The sequence below is a fragment of the Lynx rufus genome, unplaced genomic scaffold (assembly GCF_022079265.1).
Source record: "Lynx rufus isolate CCGP_SWC_20201006 ecotype Redwood Valley unplaced genomic scaffold, mLynRuf1.p SCAF_18, whole genome shotgun sequence".
NCBI lineage: Eukaryota > Metazoa > Chordata > Mammalia > Carnivora > Felidae > Lynx > Lynx rufus.
This window is the reverse complement of record NW_025814832.1, coordinates 24,620,760-24,632,736: the sequence shown is the minus strand read 5'-3', so window position 1 is coordinate 24,632,736 and position 11,977 is coordinate 24,620,760. Positions and strand designations below refer to the sequence as shown.

General features: G+C 54.0%; 2 protein-coding genes across 2 annotated transcripts; one reads left to right on the top strand and one right to left on the bottom strand.

The window, feature by feature from the left end:
* Positions 1–921: 921 nt before the first annotated feature.
* On the bottom strand, positions 922–6,439 carry MRPL10 (mitochondrial ribosomal protein L10). Its single transcript, XM_047081151.1, has 5 exons — positions 6,341–6,439; positions 4,277–4,446; positions 3,044–3,208; positions 2,685–2,829; positions 922–1,899 (listed from the first exon to the last, which is right to left on the bottom strand). The coding sequence occupies exons 1-5, from the start codon at positions 6,390–6,392 to the stop codon at positions 1,643–1,645; spliced, it is 789 nt and encodes a 262-aa protein (XP_046937107.1). The 5' UTR covers positions 6,393–6,439; the 3' UTR covers positions 922–1,642.
* A 152-nt stretch (positions 6,440–6,591) lies between these two features.
* On the top strand, positions 6,592–11,592 carry LRRC46 (leucine rich repeat containing 46). Its single transcript, XM_047080551.1, has 8 exons — positions 6,592–6,886; positions 6,978–7,083; positions 8,414–8,522; positions 9,685–9,731; positions 10,009–10,118; positions 10,316–10,385; positions 10,733–10,881; positions 11,179–11,592. The coding sequence occupies exons 1-8, from the start codon at positions 6,877–6,879 to the stop codon at positions 11,544–11,546; spliced, it is 969 nt and encodes a 322-aa protein (XP_046936507.1). The 5' UTR covers positions 6,592–6,876; the 3' UTR covers positions 11,547–11,592.
* Positions 11,593–11,977: the final 385 nt, after the last annotated feature.

The following is an 11,977-nucleotide window of genomic DNA, read 5'->3' as shown; positions in this document are numbered from 1 at the left end:
CTTAAGAAAGGTCTGAACCACATTAAAATGAATGTGAAAAGGACGGACACCTTTAAGGACAGTGAACCTGCTTTCTGGAAAGAAGTGGGTTTTTAATGGCGGGGCCTCAGGCATTGCCAGCAGGTGAAGGAGGCAATGCAGGGTTCTTTGACCTCAGCTCCACCAAGGCCTTGGTTTACCCTCCAGGATCTTACACATCTCTCAGGAGATGCCTGTTTGCCATGCCATTCAGAGCCTCAGCACCTCTCCTGCTGCCCCGGGAGGGCATTGTTGGCACCCCGCAGGCTTCTGGAGTCAGGGAGAGCACTGGGCGGTACTGGCCAGATGGGCTCTGACACCCAGAAGCCTCAAGGGCCTTTTAATTCACTTCACATCGATCAACCATCCCTGGGGCATACAGCACAGTGCTGGGCACTGTGGGAAGCTGGTCCTGGACCAGGCCACAGAAAAGCTGCTGCGCACCGTCACTGCCAGAACGGTGCCTGTCCAGGACTGAGGAAGCTGTGGCACTGCCCCAAGTCTGGGAGGAAAGTTTGACAGCCACTTTGCTCACGCCAGTCAAGGACAAGGGCAGGCTTCTAGTTAAGCATTCTCTCTCCTTCATTAGCAACTTCTGGTTCTCCAAGATTTGGAGGAAGCCTCCCACTTGAGAGCCTCCAGACCCCCTCCTAATACAGAATTCTGTTTTGCCCCAGCTCTTTTGCTCAGAACCAGCTGGGATAGGTTAGCTACTGGGCAAAGCCGGAAGCTGCTTTCAAAAGGACAAGCATGTAAGAGATGCCATTTGTGGGATTGGTCCAGGGAGGGAAGAGACCTGGACATGGAAAGAGGAAGGATTTTCTAGGAGAGGAAGTGAGAGTCAAGGGTGGCCCTGAGAATTCGTCTACAGGGAGAATAAGCTTGCAAACAGCAAAAACAGAGTAAGTAAAATGCATTTCATTTTATCACAAAGCAGTGCTCCCAACCTCTTCCGTAACATGGCACACCCCGAGGGTGGAGAACTGACATTTAGGCACAACCGGGACCCTAATGAGGAAGGTCTAGGGCAGAGATCCAGGGCAAGGTCTTCAGAGCAGACAGAACCCGATTCAAGTCCTGTTCTGCCTCTTATCAGCTGCACAACCTGGGGCTGGCTGTCGAACTGCGCCACCTCGTAGTTTTCTTCTCTGTGACAAGGGGAATAGCATGTAAAGTGGTGGGCCCGGAGCCAGGCACAACAGGCTCTCCAGAGATGCCATTCTCAGCACGGTTACCCAGGTGAGCTATTCCAGCGCGTTGGACCCACGAGGGGATAGGATGGGAGACACGGGCAGCAAGGGACAGCGGACACGGAAGCAGAGAGCAACGCCCTCATCTGCTCAGTTTCTCTGCTTTGGACGTGGACAGCTGAAAGACTGCTTCTATGAGGTCTCCGGTTGGGAAAACTAGGGACAAAGACACTGATTAAGAGCCTCCACCGGGAAATGGAGTAATGGAGCGCCTCCCCATCTCTGAGTGGCCCTGTATCTGAGGAGGTCGTGGTCAGTGAAGTCGGGGAACACATGCCACTCCCCACCCCAAGTTCTTCCACATCTCTGATGGGTGATGGCACGGCCGGCAAGGGTACAGTGTGTTTGTGGGCAGGCTGGGTACAACAGGCTGGCTATGAGTCCGGAACAGGGTCAGGGGGGTCAGGCTGCCCGCTGGCTGGCACGACGGCGTCCCTTTCACGTTGCTGTCTGATGTACTGATCCAACAGGGCAGTCAGCTGCAGGGGCTGGTGCTGAAGCAGGAAGTGGGTCTGGGCCATGAGGCAGGTGAGTCCTCCTACCAGCTCCCCCTGCACCAGGGCCAGGCTGGGAAGCTTGGAGTAGTTGATGAAGCCCTGCCTGCTGAGGATGGTGTCGTCAATGCAGCCACCTGGAAGAACACAGGGTTAGCTGGGCTCCCCACAAACGCCTCCCCTCCTCTGAAAACAATGCTCCCACCTGATGTTCCGGTGCGCGCTCTGCCGCCCTGCCTCACCTCCCACCCTCCCCCCCGATCTGGTTCTCACTCCAGCCCCAACCCACTGCCACTCTGTTTGGGACCGAGCCCCTCTCTTCTTTCCTAACTCTTGCCTAGAAAACCCTTACGTAAGACATCCACCTGGCCCAACCCCCACTAAGTCATTGTTGCCGAACCTTTCTTAAAAGAACAAGGAGCATGTGTGTATGGGGGCAGGGGGTCCACAGAGACCTATGAAACCAGTCTTCTCTATAGAAGAATCACCTCTGAGGATTCTTACCTTTGGGGGGGGCGGTGGGGGGCGGGGGAGGGGGGGGCTCTGGGAAACATTGCTCACTGTCCCTCAGTGCCCTTGACCTGGGCTATTTGAGTTTCTCCGTCTGTGTGGACTTCAGCACCCCTACTCCACTGCTAGTCTCAAGGTGTCTGAACTCTCTCCCTGCAGGGCCCTCTCTCTGCCTCCCCTCTTTTTCCACCCAGTGCAGATATGACGCAGGGTAGTGAGCCAGCACAGCTTCTGGACTGACACAGGCGGCCCTCAACAAATGGCGCTACTGACTCAGGCCCCATCCGTGAGAGGATGTCCCTGCCAAGGATGTCCGCAGTCTTACCCACACGTACTCAGCAGATGGCACCAGGCTGCTGTAGCCCCCACTCCCCTTCGCCCCCATCCTCAACCCGCAGGGGTGCGTGCTCACCTAGCAGGGGCAGAAAAGGGACACCCTTCAAGATGCGCACCATCTCCTTGACTTTGGGCTCCTCACTGACCAGCAGCAAGTTGTGCCCCACAAAGAGGGGCAGCAGGTTCTGGTACTTGGAATCTGCTAGGAAGGGCTTCAGAACCTGGAACGGCAGGAAAGAGGGCTCACTGGGGACCAGTGGCCTGATCACAGGCCGGGTCGTGCTGAGGGTGCAAGCCGACGGTCTCCTCAGCCCCTAACTGCAGTTTAGGTGCCAGACTGGAGGAAGGTGGCTTGTGGAGTGGGGAGGGACGGCGGGGTCCGATTGGCAGGGGGCAGGGGAATCCGGGCACCCACACCAGAGGGCTGCTGCCTACCTGGTTGGGGAAGATCTTCATCAAGATCTTGTGTTTCCGCAGCTGGTGCCGCACGAGAAGCTTGTCCTCGGCACTCAGAGCCACGTTCTGACAGACAGCTATCATTCGGTTGTCTCGGAAAACTGCATCTATCTCCCGACGGAGGAGCCGGATAAGGCCTGTGTCCTGAAGTCAGGAAGGAATGACCAAGGGGACATAAGCTGCCCTTCTCTCCTTGTACCCCTTATTCCCTCAGGGACGGGTGCTGGGGCTCTCAGTGACGCCCAAACATGGGAAAGATCTGTGTACAAGCGGGAGGGTTGGGGCCCCGTCTCCCAAGTCGAGTACTGTCTCCCACCCCACCCTTTCATTTTCATCAGCTAACGACGGTCTTTACAGCAGTGTTTTCAAACCTGAGAACGCTCATCCCCTTGAGCTGGCCACCCATCTGACCCAGTCAACATTTGACAATAATGTGGTCAAAATTACTTTATCCCTCTGACACTGTATTCGTGTTGAGGGATTTTACCAATTATAAAGACAAGATCACTCTTTGGCAGCATTAATTCAGAACTGAGGCATTTGCACAGGACAAGACTTCATTTTCTGAAGACCGTGTTTCTCAAAGTTGACAGCTTGTGGACCTGACAATGAGCGTGGAGTTACAAATTCTCCACTGGCCCTTCTGTTCTTTTTTTAAGGACAAAAACTCTCTTATCATTTCTCTAGGAAAACATGGAAACTTCAAGCCCTTTCAAGACAGGAGACACGGGGCGCCCGGGTGGCTCAGTTGGCTCAGTGTCCGACTCCTGATTTCGGCTCAGGTCATGATCTCATGGTTCGTGAGTTCGAGCCCCACATCGGGCTCTGTGCTGACAGCACTCCACCTGCTTGGGATTCTCTCTGCCTCTCTCTGTCCCTCTCCCACTTGTGTGCGCACGCACGCTCTCTTTCAAAATAAATAAATCAACTTAAAAAAAAAAAAAAAGACAGGAACTATCCTTTCCCCTACCCCACCTGCTTGGACAGCTTTTCATACACACATTTTTGGAGGCAAGTAAAGAATGCAGGAAATCCAGGAGGCCTGTCCGATCCACGGAGCCCCAAACGCCAAGCAGAACCAAGTGCACATTTCATGTTAAAGCATGTGGACCACAGGGTCAAAGAGGGGAAGTAATGACGTGGAGGGCTGTGTCCTGGAGCACTACTTCATTATGGCCAGCATCACAGCACCAAGGACAGTCTCCTCCTTACCTCCTGCGGGGGGCTGGGAGGACATGGTAGGCATCGTGGGTTGACAGCAGGCTTGGGGGGGATATACTCAGTGAGAGCCATCAGCTTCTGCCGCTCAAAGTGCATCACGCGACGATGGCGGGTAACAGCCTTGGAGCCACAGCGGACAGTCTGGCGGGTGGGCAGCCGGCCTGGGAGGGGAAACGGCAACGCTGTGATGGGTGACCTCTGGGAGTCCTTAGTCGGTGGGCTTCAGATGGAGAAAAAGCTCATCTCTGGGCAAGCCAACCACAGCTCACAGAGCTAGACTCAACACAAGAGGGGAACAAGGAATTGTCTGCTAGGAATCCTAAACTCCCCAAACTTTTCTTTAACGGGCGACCTTAGGTCAGCTGCTTGATCCTTGGAGGCTCCCATTTCGCCAGCTCTTCTTTATGCACAGAGATGGGGGAAAAGATGAGAACAAAGGCAAAGTATTTTGACTACATTAAAAAAAGGGGGGGGGTGAGGGTTGAGCAATTTTTTTTTCTAAAATGGCCAAAGAGTAAATATTTTAAGTTCGAGAACCATACGGTCTGTCGCCACTATTCAACCATGCCACTGTATCATGAAAGCAATCATAGCCAATACGAAACAAGCAGATGTGGCTGTATTCCAATAAAAGTTTATTTCTAAAACATGGTGACCAGTCCTGCCACAACATGCCAACCCCTGGCCTAAGCCAGTGGTTCTCAAGGTGCACTCCTCCCACCCAGCCAGCAGCAACAGTATCATCTGGGAACGTGTTAGAAATACAAGTTCTCAGGGCCTGTCCTAGACCTACTGAAGCAGGAGCTCTGGAAGGGAGCCCAGCAAACAGTGTCCTAATAAGACCTGCAGGGGTTACAGATGCATGCTGATGTCGCAAAACCACTGCTCTCAGCACTGCTCTGAAGCCTTCTCCCATGATTTGAAGCAGGAGGGAAAAGAAGTTATACAGAGCTCACAGCTCCCCCAAACAGGCCTCCCTTGCCTCTCTTCTTGTTTGCAGCCATCGGTGAAGAGTAGCCCTCGGAAGACAAGGGAGCCACTTGAAAGCCCTAAGCCCAAGTGACCCCTTCATCTTGGACAAAAGGACCCAGGCTAGAGCCTCCCACCTGCAGCCTTTCCCAAGACTGAGATGGAATCTCAGGGAAAATTCAGCTAGAAGGTGGTTCTAACAGGGAGCATGCAGGTTTGCTGGGGTGAGAGGTTTTATTGCCAGCAGCCACAAAACCTAAGAACACAGGGCTCTGGATCAGATGGAACCAGATTTTAATCTCTCTTCTGCCACTTACTAGCTGTGACCTTGACCAGTCACTCAACTGGTCTAAACTTGAACTTCTTCACCTGTAAAGAGGCCATGGTAATGACTTCTTCATGACAAGCTTTAAAATTTAAATGAGATAATACATGTAAATCATTTATCACTGTGCCTGGCCTGTATCATGTGCTCAAAACCATTCATTAAACAAACATCTATTTCATGCCTACTAACGCCCACACCACGCCACCTGCTGGCGATGGTGAATGAGCATGGTTCTGCCCTTAGGGAGTTTGAAGTCTAACACAGGAGACAGACACATAATAAACAAATGCAAAATTACATGATGGGTAAAGGGGGTCAATAAACAGGGTGCAAAATACAGATTTCTGCTTTGCAGAAGGTGGCCAGGGCAGGCCTGAGAAAATGACATTTAAGCTGAGACCGTAAAAAGGTGGCATAGCGCCAAGGTCGGGACGGGCAGTGGTTCCAGCAAAGGAAACTGGAGGCGAGCAAGAGCCAGGTGGTAGACTATAGAAACCCAGAAAAGGAAGGAGTACTCGGGCATAGGGAAGAAATACAGCAGTTGTCGCTGACGTTGTTGCTGCGCTGCTGTTATCACTAGTATCTGGAGTCACAGGGAATTAGCTGGAGGAAGGAGGCCAGCGATCTGGCTGGTGTCTGGGGTCATCGAGAGCTGTCTGGAGTAAGAGATTACGGAAGGGGATCAGTGGTGGAGGAGGGGAGAGGAGAACTAAGAGCACCGGCCGGAACGCGCCGTGAGGACCTGGGCCGCTCCTTACCCGCCTGGGGCAGGAGACCCCCTCGCAACTTCCCAGCCAGGGCCGCAGCCATCTCCACCGGAAGAACAGCCAGGAGCCGAGCGAGACAGAAGGAGCTAAGGATTGTGGGAAGCCCTGAGGCCGGAAGCAGCCGCCGGATCCCCCGGCTGGAGCAGTAATCCGCATGCGCGCAAAGCCCAGGAACGCCTAGTCCGCGCTCCCTGACGCCCCAACTGGCGTCCAGTCTCCTAGCAACGACGGTTAGCCTCTTCCGCACAGCTCTTTTCTCGGCATCCTCACCCTCCACTCTCTGCCCACAGTCCCCCATTGGGGACTAGCAAGCCCTTCTGCACCCCTCAAACTCCAGACCCGTCGCCTCGATTTACTTTTGTCTTCTACCCCGCCTCATTAATTTGCTCTGAATCAACACTTTCCCTTGTCCCTCCAGTCTCTGAAATTCTCTCTTCTCATACCATCCTGGGTTCCGCCATCCCGGGGACTAAGTTGCTCTGCTTCCTTTCGTGCTAATCCCACGCCAGGCCAGTAGCCTTTAGATCATGCCCGGAGGTGAGTAGGGGATGGAGAGGTGGGTAGAACAGTTGGATAACAGTAGGGTCAGGCTTCCAAGAATAAGGGAATCGTTCTCGTCTTTTCACAGGTAATTTTGCCCAGAGTCCAGAGGAAGGAGGCGTGTGCATCACTGAAACCCTTATCACTAAGCGGAACTTGGCCTTCCCTGAGGATGAGGATCTGTCAGAGAAGATGTGAGTGCCGGCGGGAGGAGAGGGGTGCTGGACAATTGAAACACACAGAATGACCAGTCCCCTGAGCTGTACTGTTTCTTCAGCTCATCTTTGTCCCTCTCTTTACTTACTCCACGCATCCAGTCAGTGGTAATGTCCAATCGACTTTGCCTCCTTAAACAGTATTCTATTTCTTTTTTTTTTCTTTTCTTCTTTTTTTTTTTTTTTTACCATGCCCGCTCAACTGCCTTGAATAAGGCTCTTAAGTAAGCCATCGCCTCTCAATAAACTCTTCATCAGTTTCCCTGCCCCCAGTCCAGGCTCCCCATATGGTTGCCAAAGTGATCCTTTTAAATGACAAATCTGATCAGGCACTCCCTGGTAGAACCTTCCTTGGCTCCCTAGTACTTCCAGGATAAAATCCAAATACCCTAGCATGACCCTAGTTGACCGTTGCTGCCTTTTTCGCCATTCTCCACAATTCCTCCAAGACCCTCTGTTCTCACACCGTAGCACCTTTTCAGATGGTGCTGAGCACCTGGGAGCTTGTTAGTAATGAAGACTCTCAGGCCCACCTCAGACCTACTGAATCAGAATCTGCATTTTAACAAGACCCCCAAGGGATTCGTGGGCAACTAAAGTTGGAAAAGGCCTGGATTCTCACATACTGTTCCTTCTGCTTGAAATGCCTTCTCCTCATCCCCCTCTCACCTTCCTGGCTAACTCCTACTTGTACGTCACCTCCTCCAGGAAGCATTCCCTGCTCCCCTATTGAGGACTCAGTGCACAGTCCATGTACCCTTATGTGTCTGTCACCTTCATGTGTCTGTCACCCACTTGTCCTAGATGTTTGGCCTGCTTCCCTAATAGTGATGGGCAGGGACTCTCATTGGTCTCCAGTGGGCACTCAGTAAATATTGTGGAATTAATGAATGAGTGGATGAATCAAGTGATTTTCCTTCCATGGACCACTCGAAAGGGAAGTGAGGAAGGATATTCCTGCAAAGATTGTCTCATCCCTGTGCCAGTGCCCGCTTCCACCATCTGAGCTGGCCCGGAGAAGCCTTCCCTGGCCTCTGAGTCTCTCTGGGAACCATAAGCTGTTCAACCATTTCCCAATCCAAGGGTCCTATTCCTCTCACCCTCTGATTCTTCCCGGTGCTACTGATCGAGATCCAGGTCTCCAGGTTGACCTGGTTTCATGATCTGGACACTGCCTCATGAGTCAAGAAGTCCTGACATCTCAGCCAAGCCACTTAGTTCGAAAACCCTTTCCTGCCCCCTCCCATCTTCCCTGCCAAGGGACCACAGAAGCGGGATCTGTTACACCACCTGCTGACTGTTCCCCCAGGTTTCACACTCTTGCTGAACTGCAGACTGTCCGCCTGGACCGAGAGGGGATTACTGCTATCAGCAACCTCGAGGGCCTCCAGAATCTTCACAGCCTCTATCTGCAAGCGGTACCTTCTTGCCTCCTGCTCTCCCTCCCCCCTTGCCCTCTGTGGACCAAGTCTGTTTAATGTGAAAGCAACCAGTCAGGCCATCTTGCCCATTCCCTGGTGTTCAGGTAGGCAGACCTTCATTGAGACTGTTCCAGAGGGGGCACCTGGCTGGCTCAGTCAGTGGAGCATGTGACTCTTGATCTCAGGGTTGTAAGTTCGAGCCCCACGTTGAGGGTAGAGATTGCTTAAAAATAAAATCGTTTTTAAAAAAGAAAATGTTGGGGCACCGGGGTGGCTCAGTCAGTTAAGCGTCCGACTTCAGCTCAGGTCACGATCTCGCGGTCCGTGGGTTCGAGCCCCGCATCGGGCTCTGTGCTGACGGCTCAGAGCCTGGAGCCTGCTTCCAATTCTGTGTCTCCCTCTCTCTCTGCCCCTCCCCCGTTCATGCTCTGTCTCTCTCTGTCTCAAAAATAAATAAACGTTAAAAAAAAAAAAGAGAGAGAGAAAGAAAAGAAAATGTTCCCAGATGAATCAGGAATTCTCTTGAAAGACCAATCCTCCCAAAAGATCTCCTGAGCATGCTCCTGAATCACTGTTTGTTTTTCTTGTGTATGTCAGACACTTCTCTTGGTTTAGAAGTTCTTTTTGGTGTCTACCCTAAATCTCCCGTGTTCTATAGCTCGAGCGCATTTCCTGTTTTAAGGAAATGAAAGAGGGAACCAGAAGATTCCTCTGCATCCTTTAGAACCCTGAAGGCTGTCTGGTGGTAGTGGGTGGTTGGTTGATTGGATATACATATTCAACTCCTCCAGGTTGAATATATCCAGCGCCCTTAACCTTTCTTCACAGAAACCTTCGGAATCAAAGTAATATATGTTCATTGTTCCCTCCGTGTACATAAGCCACCACCAAGGCTTTTCCTATTTCCCCGTGGCCCCTTGGTTTCCTTCTTGATTTCCAGGTCACTCTTTGGTTGTGGGATGAGCAGGGTATACTTTAATGAAGTTTATCTAACCCCTAAATTTACACCCCTAACCATCCACCCAGAGAAAGCAAATCATTTCGAGGTAGTGACAACTCCAGTTCCGGGAGTGGGGTGATTATTCCCAGGGTGCCAGCCCTCCAGCTGCAAGAGCAGACATGGTCTGCTTAGTTTCCCCACCTCATTTGCTTTCTGCAGAATAAGATCCAGCGAATTGAGAACCTGGCCTGCATCCCCTCCTTGCGGTACGTGGGGTCAGGGCTCAGGCCCGCGGGGAGGGGGTCGGGAGGGAAACACGGGGACGCCCCAGAGAACTGACTGGCTCAGACATCTCCAAGCCCAACGTCTGGTCAGCTCAGGACCCCGCAAGCCTCACTCTGCTTCTCTCACCCCGGAAGACCATGTGTCCCCATCCACTGTGTGGCTGCTCAGCCAGGGGCCCCGAGTGCCTGCTGCCTTCCTCCCTTCCTTTGGCGGTTCTGTGACTCAGCTCTGTCTCTGCACCCCTCCCTTCCCCTGCAGCTTCCTGTCTCTGGCAGGAAACCAAATCAGGCAGGTGGAAAACCTCCATGACCTCCCACATCTCCAGTTTCTGGACCTTTCAGAGAACCTGATAGAAACACTGAAGCTGGGTAGGAATGTCCTTGCCCCAGCTCACGGGCTAAGACTTGGGCAGGACCCTCCCTCCCTCCCTCCCCTCTGCCACCACCTCCCTATGCTTGTATTGGCGGCAAAGCCTCTGGGGGTCCTGGGAGGTGGAAAAGAGGCAGTGGCTTCGGGCCAGAAGGTGGGTATGGGACCCTCACTGCCCTCTCTTTGGTGTGTGCAGATGAATTCCCGCAGAGCCTTCTCATCCTCAACCTGAGTGGAAACAGCTGCACCAACCGGGATGGGTACAGGTGAGGATGCACTGACGGTGGGAAGAAACGGGGTGATGGCTGAGCTCCTCGTATTCTTAACTGCACACGGACTCCCTCTCGGCCTGCAAACTTGGGGTCACCATCCATGGCACCTTCTCGTCTCTCACCCCAGCTCAAGTGGGCGGCTTTTTCTCTTCCACCCCGCCCCCCCCAGAGGTCCACATGGAGCCAGCCCTTAGCTCTTTGGGGCTGAGCGCAGGCCCGTCTCCCAGCTTGTGAACACCACCCCTCTGGGTGCGGTTCCTATGGCTTGTGCCTGCACGCCCTCCCAGGCCCCCCACCCGGGGCTGCCCTCCTGGGTAGCCTCTGCCCTTTCTGCCCTGCAGGGAGCTAGTGACAGAAGCCCTGCCGCTGCTCCTGGACCTGGACAAGCAGCCTGTGTTAGAGCGCTGGGCCTCGGACGAGGAGGATGAAGACTCAAGCGACGAGGACGAGGAGTTCCCGGAGCTGAGTGGTCCGTTCTGCACAGAGCGAGGTGGCCGGGCTTTCCAAGGCTTGCGCCCTCCCTAGAACTCACCTCTGCCCTGTGGGGCACTGGGGAAGCTAAGATGGCAGCGGGGGCGAGGGAGGAGGCCCCAGGCCCAGACCAGCATCTGGGTCAGAGGATGGTACAGCCGGGGCCAGGTATCAGCCTGGCGTGCAGGCGACTCACCCTCCCCATTAGGGCCCACAGAGGGTTAGTTTGGGCAGGGTGTCGGCCAGAGAACTCCCGCCTCAGCCCAGGGGCCGTCCTGCCAAGCCATCTGCCGCCTCCCATCTTGGCCCCTCGCAGGCTTCCTCGAGGAGCTGAAGCAGGAGATGAGCAGACACAAGGAACTCAGGCAGCAGGCAGCCCTGACCGAGCACCTTCTGAGGATGGGGACAAAGCCCGCCCTCACCGACCTCCCCCAGCTGCCCGGGGGGGCCCCGGCTAGGGACAGCAGTCCTTCTGTCACTCCCACGCAGAGGAAGGAGACACCCCCCAAGCCCGCCTCCCTGCCACATGCCACCTCTGCCACCAAGAAACCCTGCCCTCTGGTTTCCAGCCAGCAAAGCACTGTCCAGGCAAAGAAGGGGGCCCGAGCAGCCACAGCCCCCAAGGCCTCACTGGCTGGGGCCCCCAGCACAACCAAAATGGTGACCAAAAGAGTCAAGAAATGAAGTGCAGCCCCTCCCTATCAGCAAAGCCACAGGAACAAGGAACGGGGAAGAAACAGGGTCTCCTTCTCAGACCCCTCTCCTGTGGCAGGAGCCCACCCCAATAAAATGTCTCCAGGCCCTGAATGCGTCTTTCACGTCACTTGGGGGGCATCTCAGGGGAAGCAAGCCGCCAGGGTAGTGGGAAACAGTCACAGAAACACAGAACCTGATTCTAAAGAACACGCGTCTGACCTTTCGGGAACTACCCAAAGGGCTGGCACACCTCAACCCCTCCCCCCCAGCTTCCTGGGTCCTGAGTGGGCATCACCTTGTGGTAGATGCCATCTCACTGCCACTCCCAGGGACTGCCCTTCCAAGGCTCAAGCCAAGGACCCAACACCCCGCGGTTCTAATTCTCCCCAAATAGTAGCCCCATTTTGTGCCAGGCGTGA

Excerpts from the sequence above, each read along its gene's own strand:
- MRPL10 (XM_047081151.1), bottom strand. The coding sequence starts at position 6,392 with ATGGCTGCGGCCCTGGCTGGGAAGTTGCGAGGGGGTCTCCTGCCCCAG. Across the intron at positions 3,209-4,276 it reads CTCCCAGCCCCCCGCAGGAG|GACACAGGCCTTATCCGGCT; the intron begins GTAAGGAGGAGA and ends TCCTGACTTCAG. Across the intron at positions 2,830-3,043 it reads TGAAGATCTTCCCCAACCAG|GTTCTGAAGCCCTTCCTAGC; the intron begins GTAGGCAGCAGC and ends CTGCCGTTCCAG.
- LRRC46 (XM_047080551.1), top strand. Across the intron at positions 10,119-10,315 it reads GATAGAAACACTGAAGCTGG|ATGAATTCCCGCAGAGCCTT; the intron begins GTAGGAATGTCC and ends TGGTGTGTGCAG. Across the intron at positions 10,882-11,178 it reads TCCGTTCTGCACAGAGCGAG|GCTTCCTCGAGGAGCTGAAG; the intron begins GTGGCCGGGCTT and ends GGCCCCTCGCAG.